The 18,911-nt window shown below is 41.4% G+C and overlaps 1 protein-coding gene across 7 annotated transcripts in view; it reads right to left on the reverse strand.

Moving 5' to 3' along the window:
- Positions 1-18,911, reverse strand: part of FARS2 (phenylalanyl-tRNA synthetase 2, mitochondrial) — a 1,511,864-nt gene that overhangs the window by 1,176,234 nt on the left and 316,719 nt on the right. Inside the window, exon 1 of one of the 7 annotated variants that reach the window (XM_069217408.1) lies at positions 18,087-18,321. The exons of the other annotated variants lie outside the window; for them this stretch is intronic. Within the exon in view, the coding sequence (XP_069073509.1) occupies positions 18,087-18,095 (9 nt within the window). The 5' untranslated portion in view covers positions 18,096-18,321. Of the gene's footprint in view, positions 1-18,086; positions 18,322-18,911 lie in introns of those variants that run through there. 7 annotated transcript variants of the gene reach the window in all.

Genomic DNA, 18,911 nt, shown 5'->3' on the forward strand with positions numbered 1-18,911 from the left:
AAGTGTTGGAAATAGGGGCCGGAGGCACAGAGGGTGTGGAATCAACAAGACAACTGGAAAGGAGATAGAGCCCTCAAAATATTCAGAGGTTGCTGGAAATCAGGGCATAGGAACTTTACCACCTGTAGGGCTCATAGAAAAACGAGAAGGCAAACCGATATAGCACAACATATTCCACTTGGATACACAATTGACCAAATTTGGAGTAGAGAAAGTGGACGAAGGAGGCTGTCCCACCTGTACTAGCACTGTAGGCCCCATGGAGATCAAAGACATTGCTTCAGAAATTATGGATACTACAGAAAGTAATTGTCTAGATGGAAAAGACAAGGGCCTGCATGTTAAGGTTGTCCAGTCGCCCACAACTCAGAAGGATCATAAGACAGGACTCACACGAAAGGATTTGAATACAAAGAAATCATTTATACATAACTACTTTACAAGAGCAAGGAGGGGAGCAGAAGAACTCAACGACCCAGTGGTCAATGAAACCACACGGATGGTCCTTCATACCAGCCCTCCCAATCGTACACTGGATGCTCCATATAGTCCACCAGGGTGTGTGAGAGACGCAATAAGTTCCAGCGTGGATGCCTCAGCAATAGGCGAATTGCTAGATTTGGCGGACAACGCAGAGACTACAAGGATAGAAGGTAACAATTTCCTCAATAATCTTGGCAGCCCTCCTAGTTCTAAAGTGCACCTAGCGGGCCACGACTGTAGACACGAGGAAACTAGAACAACTTCCGCTGCATTGACCTGACACCATTTGGCCAAAGGGCAGGATCATCCTGTAGAAAACAACAAATGGCAAATAGTGGTAGAGATTCACCAGCTGGAGGATCCACCAAAAGAGAATACCTATGTGCACAAAAGCCTAGGCAACAGTCGAATCTGCTCTAGCCCCCAACAAGGCACAAAGGAAGGGCCCTCAGCATCCCTTTTTACATCTGAATTGAATGCAGCGTGGAAATGCCAAGAAGCGGGAACGAGATGAAGGGGAGGCTAGAAGTGCCCACAGGGAGGAAAATCAGCTAAATGACGAAAAAGGAGCCGAAGGCAGACCAGATCACATTATAAATACGATCAGTTCATCTCTCCTCGCAGCAGTTAAAGCACTTACTTGACAATCACCTAAAATGGAGATCCATCTAGAACTTACGCACATGTTGGCCCAAAGCGTACTTGCACTTGACAATAAATTGAACTTATTAAGTGGTAAGCTGGACAAACTGGGCATTATATGGCAGGTTGACAATATGTCTAAAGGAACCCACAACGACGAAATAATAGACAAGCTATCAACTCTGACAAAGCTACTAGCTAGTCTCATTCAACATTGCAAAACTGGAGATGGACCCAATAAAATGGAAAGCGCGCCTCCAGTGGAAAAGCAGCGGATCATAGTGCCCTTTGAGCAGACCTATAAAGGGGGACACTCCGCTTCCATCAAATCAGTACTTGATAGCGGAATCTCACCACTCACAGAAGGTGAGGAAGGAAATAAGGAGATCTAATCAGCTAATATGAACCAAGCATAATATATTCAAAGCAGCTGATCACTATTGACATCAAGGCAGGTGGTAATAGTATAGAAGAGCAAGACTCTGGGGAAAACACCAAGACACTGAGTGAATCTGATACCAGGAATAATCAGCAACTAACAAGAACACAGAAGAAGAAATTTAAAAAATCTCTAAAAGTTGCAAAATAAACAAGCAGATTGAACTGCATAGGAAAGGCACCACAGGACTCGGGGTTTAAGCCAGCTAAGATGGAGACCTATCCAATCTTTCGGCAGAGACGAGCTTCCACTCTGGCCCCTGACATTTGCTCTGACGTACACACCATTTTAGCCTGGGGAAGATATTGGTGGAAAAGGGAAAACAACCCCCAAATTGGTAAACATGAGGATAGTAGCGGTACAATTCAGATGGCAGAGGACAGAGAAAGCTCCTTCTTGGAGCTCCACAATGGTGAAGGCCAGGTAAGGGTCACAAATATCTTAACCGCAAACAAACTGGTATTCTCACAGTCGGGTGTTATCGAACCTGCAGTTGAGATAGAACAATCTTGCATGGGTGAGGATGGCGATGCTCCCCTGGGAGGAGTTCCTCCCAAGAAGAACCCTACGAATTACAAGCCTTTAGTGAAGGATGGGATAAGTGCCACTGTAGGTTTAATCCAAGACTCAAAGAATGAACAACAAATCTTTTTACAACAAACCAAATAGAGAGGCTATGACGATGCCTAGAACCAGGAATCAATCACAGGAAAAACCTTCACAACGATCAATTAGAACAAGGAACAATTAGAATAGAATCAGAAGGTGGGAGGGAGGAAAGCCCCCCAGTATCTTCACAAGTGATCCTGGATAACAGGCAACAATTCCAGGAAGATCTCACACAAGGTGCCTTTAATCAAAAACACAGAGAAGATCTCAAAGTGGGGCGGGCAGTATGCCCTCCGGTAACCAGACAAGCGATCCCGGCAATCTGGCAACAACATCCGAAAGAACCGTCACAAAGAACGAATTATCAAACAACTAGAATAGATCCCAAAGGGAGACAGGAGGCAAGCCCCCCAGCACCAAGAACTGGGACCATCAGGCTCACACACTGACACAGGAAATGAAACCATTCCTAGTAGCAACAGAGCAGGCACAAGAGCATCCATGGACCAATGAACGAAACCATCGTTCAGTGACCCAAGCAGTTACCAGAGAGAATTCTTCTGTGATATATAGGCCTGAGAATGTACAGGAACTTTCTGGTACATTGAAAGTAAACCCTGGAATTCCACACGTATCAAATGAACAACTGTCAATAATTTTTCTTCCCTTATATGCAACTCAAGGTCCTTGGGATATACTTAATAGATCAAATATACTTCGGCTGTTGCACCACATAACAGCTTTGGCGTATCTCTCATCAGAGGATCTTTCAACTGTAAACTTCAATACATATACATGGATCACTCAGAGATTCTACACTAATAACATGGACTGACCAGGGCACGGTAGAAAGAATACTTGAATGCAAGGGCTTATTGGAAAACTGGGGTATAAAAATCAGCAAACCAGAGACACAACACTACCCTTGAGTTCTTGCCAGGGAACTTAAACCAACACATCCAACTAAATCTGTCTGCGCCCTGCGAGGGACCCCGATGATTAAACCCTCGAAAGTAGACAAGAGGATCTTCATACAACTGACAAGGCACTTAGGAGGAAATCAAGTGAATAAAGCAAGCAATGATGCTAACAAGAAGGAAGGAAAGGACCGGGATTGGTTCCCTGAAGCGTTGGTCACCAAAGGGGAAATGCAGGTTTAGCAATTGAGGACCCCCCTCAAATGAAGTCAACAAGATGATTAGAATACTTAGTTGGAATGTGGCTGGTTTGGCAAACCTCATTGCTAGCCCTAATTTTAAATGCATTTTAAGTAATGCAGATATTCTATGCCTACAGGAAACTTGGACGCCAGAGCCCAAGCCCATATCGGGCTTCTTAATAACACAATCCTCTGCACAAAAGAAAAACCTGTTTGGAAGATACATGGGTGGTCTGCAACATATGTCAAGCTAGATCTAGCGGTTAAGATGGTGCCTTAGAAGAAATCAACCTGTGACATGCATGTGATAACCATACATGGCGAGATTTCTCTAAATAAATCATACCTATATCCATCATAAATGTGTACATAAATCCTAAGAGGGAAAACAAAAAGAAAAGGGTCAATACCATCTTGTAATTAATAAAAGAGTTCTTAAGTGAATTTCTTGACCACCAACATCTAATCGCAGGAGACTTTAACACTCTGCACCTTTGCCAGGAGGTAGGGCTTCACCGAGATGACATAAGATCAACCTTAGAAACCTTTTTTAAGGAATATGACCTGAGAGCGTCCAACTGCAGCAACACAGTAGCAGGTTTACTGACCCCTACATTCAGAAATATATCCACATTGGATTATATCTTCCTAAGCCCATGTGTATGCCATAAGGTGATAGGAAGAACAGAGAGTGATCACAATCCCTTTGAAATAGAGATTGATCTACAAGCACCGAGACTCCTGTCCTACAAAAGCAGCGGGCTGCAACTATCAACTAAGTTATGGCCCCTAACAAAAAGGATCAAATGGAGCTTGGCTAGCAAGAGAAAATACGATCTATGGAAGCAGGTCAACGGCCCTTTAAACCTGGGTAGTGGGACGGGTAGAATTAGTGACCAGTGGGCAAAGACGATTAAGAATTTATGAGTCATTGCGCAGCTCTACACACCAAGGTACTTCAGGAAGAAAAAGATAAAAAACAGCCAGGTTCACAACAATTAGGGAATACAGAGAGTATAAGCGGAAATGTAGGCGGGTAGAAGTATACTGCAGAAGGAATAAATCCCCCGAAGTGAAAGCTCTTAGGAGGATGGCAAGGAAAGATTACAAAAAAGCAATATAGGAGTTGAAACAAAAAGAGATTAAAGAATGTTGGATCCATCTACATGCATTATCACCACAGAGTAAAAGTACAGAATTTTGGGATTATGTCAACTCTCTACTCCATGAGACAACAAGTAAGGATAATGCGATATAGGTCAGCTCGTGGGAATCCCACATAGGTAATCTCTACATGGACCCGGAACACTCTATAGCCCTGAGCACCATGGGGTTGCCACACGATCTGGATGGCCCTGTAGATAAGGCACTAGAAACTACAACCAAATCAGTGAAAACAGTGATCGGCAAAATCAGGAGGGATGGAGCTCCGGGATCAAATGACCTCCCAGGGTGCATAATCAGAGATGACCAAGAATATTGGGCCAAAGCTTTGAGCACCTTCTTCAACTACAGTTTACATCATTCGGTGGTCCCAGAGGCATGGAAAGGCTCAATATTGCACCCAATCTATTAAAAAAGAAGACTTTAATCTTCCTGAAAACTATAGGCTAATAGCCCTTTTGGATGAAGATGGCAAAGCCTATGCAAGGGTGCTGCTACAAGAGCTGGAAAAATTGATTGCAGAGAATAAGATTATACCAATATATGAGACCGGTTTCAGTCTTAACTCCTTAGACGACATGCTAGCCATCTCATATCTAGGCCAGAAAGCACTGAAACCATCAGCCCAGCCGCTGTATGCTTGCTTTATAGTGCAGCCTTTGATGTAGTGCGCCATATCCTCTGGAAGAAGCTAGTGGCATGGGGGATGCTAGAGAAAATACTCACCTCCATAATCACATTATACTCTGACACCTGGGTGAGAATTACTTGACCAATAATGTCCAATCATACATGAAAACGGGTTTGGGAGCCCATGCGTTTCAGAATATTTTGTCAATGTGTCTCTTTAGACACACTTGGGGGTCTGTACGGGATGACTTTCAAGATTGTGCACTGTGCAAATTCCATACTGAGTCTATAAGACACCTAGTATGTTGTTGCCCACAATTGGCCTTGGAGAGACGCCTTTTATTAAAACCGCTTTTTCTGAAATATGGAGTGAGAACATGCACTGAGGCCATAAAGCTAATATTCAGGGCCTACATCCCAATGGAACTTGCTCGCTATGGGACATTTTTTGCTAATATGAGACTAGCCCTACAGAATGCCCGTAGCCTCCAATGTGCAGAAACGAAAAGGGGAGAGGTAGCCACCGAAAGAACAACATTAACGAAGTGTACTTACCCATGAAAGGCCCATAACAGCATCAGACTTCGAGCTAGACATTGGACTGATGAGACAATCTGGGCGTCCCTGCTTGAACATTAGAGCATATTATTGTGTATCATTACTGTGCTTCTTGCGCCTTTCTCACCCATGGAAAGCTCCTTGATAGTGTGAGACTCTGACCTAGACTTTGGGGCAACAGGCTTGATAGGGAATCTCTGTTTTCTCCTTGTAGCCCTTACTACTGTGCATTATTTTACTTGGTTTTTCCCGTGGCTATCTTAATCTTTCTTACTGTAGGGAAGCCTGGTATAGGCAATTATTCCGCCATGGCTGTGCCTATGGATTGTACACTAAAGGATGAGACTACGCAACAACTTCATGCACTTTCTATCACTGGCCCTTAGTTTAAGTTTTAGATCTATTATAATTGTTAATTTTATTAGATGTTATAACCACCTTTTGTAAGAGCATCCACATAGACATGCAGACAGCATTATAGGTAGAATGCTTATATGCTTAAAGTCATTAGAAAGGATAATAAGGGCAGGTTCCTGATTAGTACACTTTGCACTCTTCACACTGGCACTTGTAATCAAATGCAGTGAGGCTGAGGAGACTGCATATGCCTAGAAGTATTTTATGGTAATGTATCTGTATTGTATTTTATGCAATGATTTTAAGTAATTATGCAATAAAAGTTATTACTACTACAGTTCAGAAAGTTGCAGTACAGTAATTAAGAAAGTAAGCTGTGTCAAACATGTAGCACCACATTTCATGTGAGCTTACATGGCTTTACTTTATAATGGTGCAGAGTGGCATGCATAAACAACACACAGAACCATCAGTGTCAATAATAGAATACACCAATTTATATTAAAGATAGTACGTCAAACTGCAAGTCTCATAAAAATGTTAATTGACTCATGAAAGTATTCCTTGTGAATTGTCAAAGATGAAGTTACAGCTGCTGCACACTACCCGCATGGCATCTGTTCATTTAATTACAGTAAATCAATTCTATCCTGTGTCAGCTCAGGCTGAAGAAACAACATCAATATGCAAGTAAAAATATGAAGGTTTAAAATAATGCTATTGATACAATTGTAAACAAGTTTGTTTAAAAGCAGATGGCTGTGGCAGGACAAGAAAGGAATATGTGCAAAATATAAAAAGAAGCACCGTATGGCGGTCGGTAGTAAAAGGTGTCCCTCACCCAGAGACATCATGAAAGATTGGCAGCAAGCAGTGAGGCTCCCACGATTTCACAACATCCGCGGCATAGCCAGGATTTCTTAACTAGGCGATTTAACCCACCTAAGCGGTTGTGTCTATGTGGGACAAAGGAGTAAAAGACACAGACAAGGGCTAGTGGGGCTTCACTTCACTACTTTCTCATCCCAGTGCTTACAAACACAAGGTGTGTTCACTGTTTACAAAACCTGGAGTCACCGAACCCCAACTCCTAAATAGACTATGCAAGCTTCAACCGGGGAAGCCACCTGTCCATGTCTACATAAGGGATGGGACAAGGAAGACAGACTTGGAGTAATTCAACTACCAGTAAGTAATCAAAGCATTCTCAGTTTCTATCTAAATAGTATATGTGTTAAAGAAGGCAGTCCAATGGTGGACTGAAAGGATTACCCATTGAAAGAATAGTTAAAGGCTCAGGGAAATGTAAGCACGTTGTGTGCTTTTCTGGTCTATCGGTTGCCAACAATTATACATTAAAAAGGCTGAGTCCATTTCTATAAAAAAATAGAAACATTTTCAATTTGTACACAGTCTAACAGGATAATTTCAGTTTCTTTTCCACTGTTAAGGCAGCTAATTATTTTTTGTCAGAGCAGGGAAAACCTCAATAGAATGAGTGCAAGGGACAGTTAATAGCTCTCCCCCAAAGACTTTCATTTATAAGGAGAAGTATACTAAGTACATTTGGTTCGGATAAACTGATAGATAGTATTATTATCCAATACAAAAGGGGGCTTGTTGGGTAAATCAAGTTTTGTTTTAGTGGCAGGATTTAATAGCCGGGAGTGGGGCTTCCAAAGACAATATGCAAAAAAGAAGACACATTTCTATGATGTGTTGCCTATACGCAGCTTTTAGCAGACTGTTGTCAGAGACATATTATGTACATTATGAATACTTAGAAAGAACACCGGGTCAACAAACTGCTTATCATTAGGCGACCTTCTTTTCAATCTTATTTACTTGCTTATTGTTAAATAGCTTTCCTTCCTCCTCTTATGTTTGTCTCTCCCTTAGGGCACAGCAAATCTGCTATCCTTTTAACAGAATGGTTTGTATCCTTAAATGGCTCACATCAGGAAACGTATCTTTTATTTTTCTTTTAACACACCATTAAAGTGCATGTGTTTTCTTGCTCTCTCCCCCATGTTTTGCATCTCTGCTCACATTCAGCCCCCCTGTGCGCTACATCTAGCCCAGACTCCAGCATGTCCATAAAAGCAGAGCAACACACATTTTTGCCCGGGCTTGATTAAAGAGCAGACTTTGCTGGGTTGGTTTTGTTTTTGCTCCTTCATTCCACATGTTGCATGAAAAGGCACTAATGTCTGAGCTTTGCCCATGACTGAAGATTTCATGGAGACCATTTGTAGTCAAAAGTGCTGCAGAGCATATTGACTGCATACTACAAGAGGGAGGAAGTTCAGAATGGAAATTGTATGATGTGAATGCTCTTACACTAGTTGCAGGGAGGCACTTCTGATAGCAGTGACAAAATGGAGTCCCATATACACAAGGAGAAGGTTCATTCTGTTCCCCAACACCTGCAATAACACAAAAATTAGAAGCCCTATAATCAGGGCTCCTGCAATTATGCAATTCTGAGGCTCTGACGTTTCCTGTATAATTATGGATTTGACATATTTATCACATAATGCATCATCTGGCGCATAATCTGCAGATTTCAACAAAAAAAATGTTTTTAGTTTAAATGTATCAAAAGTTACTAAAAATGCAGGAATGTGGAAGGACCTCCACAAAGGCTGACTGGTCAACTTTCTGTTGCTTATTTCCATATTTGTTTGTCAAAGTGGTACTAATGAAGTGAAATCTTTGCCCAGACAGTGTTAACATGCGTAAAACTTCCAAAATGATGAGGCAGTAATCAAACTAAATGTGCTGCATTACGCCACACAATTTGCTTTTCCTTGCTGCATAATTGGGTCCGCCCCTGATCCATAATTCCAGTGGCCCTGCATATTATAGGCTATGAAACACTAGTGAAAAGTATTTAATTTTGCTTTTGTGGCAGTCAGTGTTCACTGGGCCGTATCCATTGTTGTTACTGTTTAACACCAGTGCCTCAGTGTTTAAAGTACTAATGCAGGCCAATGGGATACTCAGTAGCACCCTCTTCAAAGGTGGCTTGGATGAGCAGTCAAGGGTTATTCCAGGAGGTAACAGTGAATTTTAAACTCTGATACGGTGTGACAGGGTAATCACAACCTACAAACTCAAACAAAGCTAAAATGTATTAAAAGAGCAGGTCTTTATTTACATACAGCAAAGGTATATATTATAGTTTCACCGGGGTCAAATCCATGCCAGACTTTCAGGATAGCCGCTGCCTATACAGCTGTTCTTTTTTTAGGTTCATTGTATGCAAGTTGACCTCATGTCAATATTCTGAAAATATGGCATAGATCTGACCTTCTGAAAATATCTTTGCTGCTCCTGATACAGTGCTCAATCCCTTTCAATCTGGCTTCTTCCATACCCACCAGTCTACATAAACTAGCCCTCAAATGATGAAATCAGCTTATCCATCACTTTTTTATTTTGTTGACTACTTTACTCTTCTATCCTTTTTTCAGCGACTTGTTGGATGGCTAAGCCCTCAAAGGATTCTCCTCCTGTATTTCTGATCAATTGTTTCTGTTACCTGGAACCCCATATCATATTCACCAGCTGCTCTAAATGTTTTGGTTTTATTAAACTCAGACCTGGGTTTGCTATTATTTTCTTTATACATTGTTTTCCTTTGTGACATTGTTAGAGCGTGAATTTAGTGCTGTCCCTCGTGTCACTAAAGTCACTAGACTGTGACAAGTTTTATTTTATGAACTTAAAGAGTGAAGAAGAAAAATGTAGAAAGCTGTACTGACACACATTTTAAATGTGCAATATGTTTGTATTTCAAACATTGATATAGGTGCCTTTTTAATTAAATCATACGCTAGAAGGTTAAAGTTGATGTTAGGATGTAATTTAGACTCTAAACTATTAGCCCATGTAGAAAATATATTGTTTTTTTTATGTTTAATGAAAGATTAATGACTTTGAAAATATGTGGAAGTGAGAAAAATGCAGCTCTCTGTTATACCTTATGTAATGCACTAACAAAGCTTTTCCAATGTATATGAATAGTTTTACTTACAATGATGAAATATTATTAAAGGCAAATTTATAATTTGCCTATTATATGAGTTTTATATTTTTGAGGATTAAATCAAATGCATTTTATGCTTTTCTTGTGTTAGCATAATTGAGGCAAACAGAGTTTGCATTTTTCAGTTATAAAGTGTTGAATTATATTTTTTATAATATGATGTCTGCTTTAAGATTTCGTCCCATGAGAAGCAAAGTCTTTTTTGTAATAAGGTTATTGCTTAACTTTAGAAGAATGGTACCATTTGACCTTGGAAACTCTGTAGTGCAGGGAAATGAACTGAGATAGCATGCATTTGTTTCAAACCTGATGTTCCCATGACTGACTTGGGAAATTATCAAACTGTTGCAACCAGGAGTCTGGTGATAATGTATGATTTGATGATGCCCCTTCAACCCAATATGAACTGACACCTTTGACAAATCGGAATGCTTTTTGTGAATTGATATACCAATGGACATTCAAACTTAGGTCAGAAGCAGCCTTGTCTTGCTCAGCCCCAGATGCTTTCCTGATTTTTGCAGATGACTTGCTGACCAGATGCTTTGCTGATGAAGATTCCCTGGATGCTGTATCCCTAGGATAGGTATCTTCCTTTCTGCCATGTGCCAATGCCCCCTGAAGTGCCCTTTTAGGCTAGAAACTTCAATACACTGATGCTTTATATTTTCTTTTTAATTTAGTTAGTGAACTGTAGCCCAAGTTATTATTTTCTAAATTATTTTTGTATTTTGCCTGCATGTGTTCCTTCTCACACATGTATTTCTCAAAGTTGGTTAGCTGTAGGGTTGAGCTGATCCCAGCCGAAGATTATTGACTGCTAAATTTGAATTGACTGATGATTGTGCAATCTGAGCACAGTGTGATTTCCGTGCCACAGATATTTCTATTGACTTATGTATTATTCTTCTTGAATGCTTACTTTTATTGATGTTAGTTAACCTTTAGTCGCCTTGGGCAACTGTGCTTTGCAGACACTAAGGGCCTAGTTCACAAAGGTAAGCTTACACTTACTCTGTACTTGTAAAGATACTACATGTAAAATACGTTTGTGAATAACAATCATAAACATACACAAAAGTGTAAGTTTACCTTTGCAATTCAGGCACTGATTGTCAAAGCACAAAGGGTGGAGGCCACAGATGGAGATATAAGCTAGACCTGACACAAACCAGGCACCTTAAGCAGGTATCAGCTGATCACCTGGCAAGTCTGTAGGCAAAGTTGACAAGTTTAAACACGTTTTCATATGTCTTATAGGTAGAATGCTAGATGGAAGATGTACTGAAGGGACTTGAACTGGACAGGCGTGAAAGTGAAATGTGGTCACCATGATCCTCACATGGGAGCCTAAACACAAAAGCATTTTACATGACATATGCCCACTACCTACAAAGACGTGGTCACTAGTTATGAGATTTTACTGGACTGGGTATTTTCCTTTTATCGACTAGGGGTGCAAGTAAAATGGCTTGTATCCCTGCACTGTCGATTCAGTTGCAACCATCCTCTAATGACCCAACATCCTGATTCAACCAACAGTGCAGATACAATGTGGGAAAGCACCTGGCTAGCAAAGTCTTGTTCTGCTTGGAAATGTCAAAGGAAATATGGAACACCCTCTGAGGATTTGCAAACTGTGGAGTTCAATGAGGGAAGAAAGACAGATCAGACAGAATATAGCAAAAAAGGAGATGATGGCACAGCTGTCAGCACAGTGCATCAACCTTTACACCTACAACTGGTGAAGAGAGGAGCTGACACACTCAAATTGCATACTGGTAAACCACAATTGTCAGACTGGCAGCAGGTGTATATCCCTCATGCGTGTAAACTGTGTATTAAAATTTCCTGGGGACATGAAAGTTGGGAAATAGTGAAATTGTACAGCCAGAGGTGGCATTTAATGTAGTAACCTTATGCCTTGCTCAAATGATGTCAATTGTGAGCCTGGACACATTCTGGTGTTGCCAATGTGCCATCAGATCTTCCGTTCTTTTCATTAAAGAAGAGGTTGATGGCATCAAACTTTTCTGTGGAGTGGGGAATAGGTGGGTCTAGCAAGGCATTGATGCAGTGCTTGACTGTCTTGAAAACATTCTGCTCCTGTTAGTAGCTTCACTGATGGCGTTGTTATAGTACTTTGATTTGGTTGATCTGATGGGCTGTCTGCATGTTGCACAGAGGAACTTCATTATAATGAGGTCATCAGGAGTTCTGTTTTTCTTCCACTTTAGTTCCTGTCTGTAGATGGGTCATTTATTATCAGTAAAATCTTAAGAGAATGAGGATGCTAAAGGATTAGACCTGCACTACTCTGTTGTAATTGGGAAGTGGATGTCCACATATTTTTTCATTAAAAGCTGTCCGGATTAAAACCATTTAGAAGGGTATTGATATCAGACGTATAGTTGAAATGGTGAGAAATGAGCTCAGGCATTCGGTTGTCTGTAGAGAAGTCTTTCAAGGATCTGAAGGTTTGTTCTTCTCTTCTGAGTTGAGCTTGGTTTTTTGGTAGGGCACTGCGCAGGGCATTTGGAAGGTCAGTCCAGTCCAAGAGTATAGGTGGTTTACATTGAATAGTTGGTAATGCTGAGAAGATAAAGTTGAGGATGTGGCTTTTGGAGTGCATTGTGTCGATGAGGTTGAAGAGAGTGTCTCTTATTATTTTTGGGCTTGCTTAGTCTGGGATGTTGAAGTCACTCAAGAGGATGGTGTATGCATGTCGGATGGATGAAATGGTGAGAAGATCTGAGAATTAATCAATGAAATACTTGTTCTGCCAGGGAGGTCTTTAAATGTGATGGAAGGTGGCAGTCTGAGTAACAAAGTAGAAAATGGAATGTGAGCAGCTCCACCAAGCTGAGTTTTACATGCTTGACTAGGGTGCAGGAGCAGGAGGACTTATGCATGACAGCAAGGCTTCCTTCCTTCATGTGTGAGCGGTCCACACGATGTATTGTAGTCTGTGGGTACAAGGACATCTAAGATTTGCGAGGAATGGGGGGAGGGGTGAACCATGCTTTTGTCATGATGAGGAAACCAGGCTTGTAAATGGTTATGAGGTCTGTGCTATGTGGTGCATGGTTTACTGCAGACCAAGTTTTAATGAGCATGAGCTGGAATTTGTGGTCAGTAGTTTGAGCATATGTGGTAATTAGTGGGATGTGTATGAGGTTGGTTCTATGTGTTGTAGGAATGCTATTTAAGGGTTTGAGTTGTCTAGGGGTGGGTGTGATTATAAAAAAAGTACAGTATGGGTGTTGGGTGAGGGAATGCTATATGAGTGTTTGAGTCATGTAGGTCTGGGTTTGATTGTGGGGATTTGCAGAATGGGATGTTAGGTGAGGCATATGATTATATTTCATCTTGTAGGTTTCAGTGTAACAAGGGTTCTGGTCCAAGATCCTACCTGGCCCAACCAAGCAATAACCTTGTCTGTGTCCACTCTTTGATGGGGATGCCTGGTCTGGTCGATGGGACACTCTGAAAAGTGGTTGCACTTACTGTGCAGATGGATGATGGGAAATTATGTCTTCTTGATGGGTTTCTACATTTTAGGATGGTTTTGGTTGGAAACCAGTTATGTCACTTCATGCACAGATTGATGATGGGTAATTCAGTGACATCACTTCCTGTGCAACTGGATGATAACAAATGCATATATGTGCAGTTGGGCACTCAATGCAGGATAACATGCCCATATATCATGCAGGGGACATTGCCGTCCCAACAGCTTCTTTTATGAAAGCTGTGCTTCAGTAGTAATCTGTTGTCCCTCTAGATCTACTCAGCACAGCTGCCATGTATGTCATAGAGAGAGTAATGTGATGCACAACCAATTACTGAAAATCCTCCTGTATTCCCGCTCTAGAACAAGAAGATATTCAAGCCGCAGGTTTGACGTGGAAGATACCTTCTCCCCTCTGCCTGCCTGGAGTGCTAGAGTTACAAGTGACTGCAAACAGAGAACTTGGTTTGTGTGTGCATCAAGGAACTGGGTCTACCTGTGTCCCTTCTAGGGCACTTCTTTCCTAGACAAGTCTACTGTTCGTAGAGAAAGATCGGCTGTCTTGTTGCAACAGAATCAATTTATGTATTATGGTGATCATTTTTTTGTTTTCCTGTCCTTAGGTTTGCCCCATTGAGTTCAAAAATACATTTTTATCTAGACACTCGCTCAACATAGTTTTTTTTTTTTTACTTTAAAAGATATGCTGTTGTTTTTCCATGTTCACTATTTCAATGTTGATCGCATCTTCCTCTGTATCAACTTTTGTTTTTTAAAACAGGTCTACTTCCTTGGCAGGTTACCAAGAAATGCTGAGGTTCTATGAATGTAAGTAGTTTTGCTTATCCAGCTAGAACTGATCGAAATGTGACTTTTGTTCCATAGCCATGGATGGATGAAAGAGATTACACAGTCACTTCCATAACTTTTGACTTTGGAGAGGAAGAAAACTCCACACTGTCTTTGTTGACAGAAGAGCCTGCCAGGGAAGGCAGTACTTGCTTTCTATTTCCTTTTCCATCCTTGCTCTTTCAGTAGAGTTCAGTATGATATTCAGGCATTTCTATTACGATCATAGGCCTTTCGTGCTATTACCAATAGTTGTCACCTTCTGGGCTGGGGAGATGGTCTGGTAAGTGCAGCATATAGGGTAAATATAATTTGAGGGCATTATGCATCTATATTGGGGGGCTTAGAGACACAAATTAGGTTTCACAAACCTTCATCTGCACTGTTTTATTAAACGGTTTTCTGATCACTCTTTTCAGACAAATGTTCTTGAGCAAAAACGTTATCACGAAACAAACTACAGTGTAGCTTTCCAAATATGAACATAATGTAAATCATTTAAATTAAGCTATATGGGTGTATTAGAATACCTATTTGTTATACCTTGAGCAACTGTTCTGTAGTGTATTGCAGCGTTTGTGTAGAGCTTCTTCTTACCCATGTGCATCGGGATCTTGGATGCCTTTTATGGAGAACAATATTATCAATTAACCTATATTGGATATATTAGGTGAGTGAGGTGTGCAGATATGTTCTAAACTGGTGCAGCAGAAGCATCGCTATGCTTAAGCACAAGGTGTTGATGAACAGAGTACGAATAGAGATATTGCTGCTAACAGACAGCTGCTCGTTTTTATGATTAATAATGGCAAAGTGAATATAACCTAGGGAAGAACAAAGGGCCTGAGTTAGAACTTGACGAATGGATTACTCCGTCACAAAGGTGACAGATATCCTGTCCGCCGAAATCTTTATTCCATAGGACATTATGGGATTTAGATTTCAGCAGACAGGACATCAGTCACCGTTGTGATGGAGTAACCCGTCTGTCGAGTTCTAAATAAGGACCTACTCTTTTAGTGCTCTTTTGAATTCCAGATGGTTGAAAACTTCTCTTATTCTTGCAGGAACTGAGTTCCACATCTTCTCGGTTTAGAGAGAGAAGGAGTTAATCCAGTTCTAGTTTTGAAAAAGGAAGGGACAGAAAGCAGTGAAACCAGTGTAGATCGAAGAGCTTTGGACTGGTGGTGAGGCTGCTGTGCTAAGCAATATTATTATCCAAAGCCAAGTGAACTAGCTCTGCAAGCTGTTCCATTACATAAAGCAAGAAATAATCAAAGTGGATAGTTTGTTTTTATCAGGGCTGGCTTCATCGCTGGTGGTGCCCGCTGCAACAATCTTTGTTGGCACTCCCCAATGACCTCCTTCTCCATGGATTTCCTCCCTACCACCATCCAACAGTGCCCTTCAGCTCTCCTTAGCTCCTCTCTCATGTGTAGCTAATTTGTTTTATAGTGCTACTCATACGAGTGTAGGGTGTCAGGGCACTTTACTTCATTACACATATTATACAATGAATCATACATGTGTAAATCAGTGTGTAGCAAATGTTACATCAGGCTATGAGAACTACAAGGTGTAGGAGTCACATCATTTGTTCTGGTAGGCATTATATGGTAAGAGTGCTTGGTCTTTAGAAGCCGAGAAATCAGGATTGAAAACATACCACAGTGGTTGGGGTTAGCTTTACTAATAAGAATGTATTTCTACCTTAACAAACCTTTTCTGCAACATTAGGATAATTAAAATAATGAATGGGGATAAAATATATAACGTTTTTACCTATACCTTTCAGGAAGCAAGCAGCTCTTTAATGACAGTTCATAGCTCACTGAGCTATTATAGGATTGTAATTTATGAACTGCAAGAACAAAAGGATCTCAATAACAAAAGCAGTGACCCACTGAACTTTAAAATACAGTTCTGGCTCTGCATGCAGACATTTTTTGCAACAGGCATATTAACCATCTGTCCTACTTTATGATGAGTCTGCCCCAGCCCCTGAGCTCTGCATCCACTGTGGTGGCAAGAATGTATGATGGAACAACGAATCCTGGAACCACGCATGCCTAAACAACGCGGTTGGAACATTACCACAAATGCCTTTACAATGATTTTTTGTTGTAAAGGCATGCCTAGTAAAGGCATGTGTGGGACGGCATGCGTGGTTCCAGCATGTGACTCCCCACCTTCCCCAACGCCTAGAAGTACCCCACCCCATAAACTACCCCGGCCTCCGACCCCTGCCCCTAAAAACAAACCTACGCCATCCCCCACCATTGACCCATAAAAGCCAGAATTACCCCATCCCTCCACCCGACCCTTAAAAACCAGAACTACCCCGACCCCCACCCCTAAAAACCAAATTACCACCACCCCTAAAAACGACCCCACAACCCTGCCCTACTTACATGACCACGTCCTCTCCCGATGCTCACTCCCTTTTCTGTGCCTTAACCACGCATGTGCGTTGTTCAGCACATGCGTGGTTAAGGCACAGAAAAATTAAGTTGTTGTTCACACAAGCGTTGTTCCGCTTGCGTTGTTCACGACTTTGTTGTTCTGGAGTAGTGCTTCCAGATGTTTCCCTGATAGCAACAGCCACAGTACCCTAATGCAGGCCATAGCTCTTATCACTGGACTGGATCATCAAAACTCAAGGGCCAGTTAAACAGGGCTGCCTCTTGGGCCCATGCTATCACTTCTTTTCGCCGCCTGGGACTTTCATGCATGGGCTGCTACTGCACCCCCAGTAAAATACAGCAAATGTTAAAACCATTCTGATGTGCTTGTCACTTCATCAGTACTGTTGTTGCACGAAACAAAAAAGAGCAGGGGGAGATGAAAGGAGACACATGGAAAAGAAGACAGAGAAGAAAATAACAGAAAAGAAAAGGTGAGGCACTCAGTGGCAAGAAAATAGAAAGGGATCGGAAAAGAGATTTTAAAAAACGACCCAAGATTCAAAAGAGGACAGACAACTATAGAAAGCGACAAACACGAATAGAAGAAGAACGTCAGAAAACACGCAATGGGAAAAGAACTAGACAAGTGGACCAGAAAACAAAACGCAAATAAATGAAAGTAGTGAGGAGATAGCACCCAAAATGGAACAACTGTGAAAGGCGTAAGAGAATGGAGTTAAAAGGAGACAGATCGAAATGAGTAGGAGAGGAGAGAAAATTGAAAACAGAAAAAATAAATAGGTTCTGCGTGTTTTAGACTGAAATATGGATGAGATATTGCAGAGGATAAACCTATCTATTGCAGAGTACTATGTGTAATATGTAACGCAGTGGTCATGCTCTAATAAGATAGGAGAGTGGGCGAGAAAAACTATCACAGTTATCTCTCCCTAGTCAGAAAACTGGGAGAATAAATGCACCTACTGCATAGTTTTATGTGTAACCTGCTTATTACAAAGTCTACTGCCAGTGAGAAAGTGTAGTTACCCACCTGTGGCAGAGATCTGTGTGTATAATGTATGTCACGGGTTCCAATATGAAGTAGTTCGCTCACAGCAGTGCATCAGGAAAGTCTTAGGTTCGACAAATTAATAAAACGACAAATTAAGCATTTACCCGAAAAGTGCACTAATGGTTCAGCTAAGACTTCTGACCTCTTCAGTCCTTACCTGGGTCATCGGTTCGTGTTGCCTGTGGGACACATTTACATAAATGGACTTCTGCGTCTTATGAAGATAGCATTAAACCTTTCCAATCAGTGTGGATTTTTTGAGTTACACGACTCAGAAACTTTATCACCGTTCTTCACATCGTAGCTTGGGTTGCCCTAGAACCAGTCTGGACCTTGTAACGGGTTTAGCTGCTTATTCAGAGCGTCGCTGAAGAGGAAGCTTCCATCTCGGTGTGACTGAGCAGAAATTGATTGACCTTTAGAAGAATGGCATTAAGACTCTAGAGAGAAAGAGAAGTGACAGAAGGTCTTCACTGGAAGAAAAATATCAGCCAGCGCGATGTGTGTCCTGTAAAAGGGCCCCTGCCCCTAGTCATCCTAACGGTGCAGTAGTGTTGCCTGTAACTCCATGTCTGCGCTTTGTATACGCGCCTGCAACATACGTTCATAACTTCATGTCACATATACTGTGAAAATATTTTTTTTTCTATAGAGCTTCACACACTTCTGTGAATTCTAAGCGCTGCGAATGACTGAGGTGACTATCTCCTAATTTAATTGTACTCAGTATACCGACCACGGATGGATGGAAAGCTAGATTTGTCTTGCCGGAATCGGAACTCGTGACCTTCAGATTGTTGCAAAGGGCACCGGCAAGCATGATGTCGTGTTATATGCTTTTACTGTTCACCTACAGAAACAAGCATTGTCAAAAGGTGTGGGTTTGGCTATATGGTATGGTTCACGCACGGAGACATAACATATACACAGATTGCCACAGCTCACACATAAATGTGCATGTGGAGACAGAAAATCGCAAAGA

Source organism: Pleurodeles waltl, chromosome 2_1 (genome assembly GCF_031143425.1).
Source record: "Pleurodeles waltl isolate 20211129_DDA chromosome 2_1, aPleWal1.hap1.20221129, whole genome shotgun sequence".
Taxonomy (NCBI): Eukaryota; Metazoa; Chordata; class Amphibia; order Caudata; family Salamandridae; genus Pleurodeles; species Pleurodeles waltl.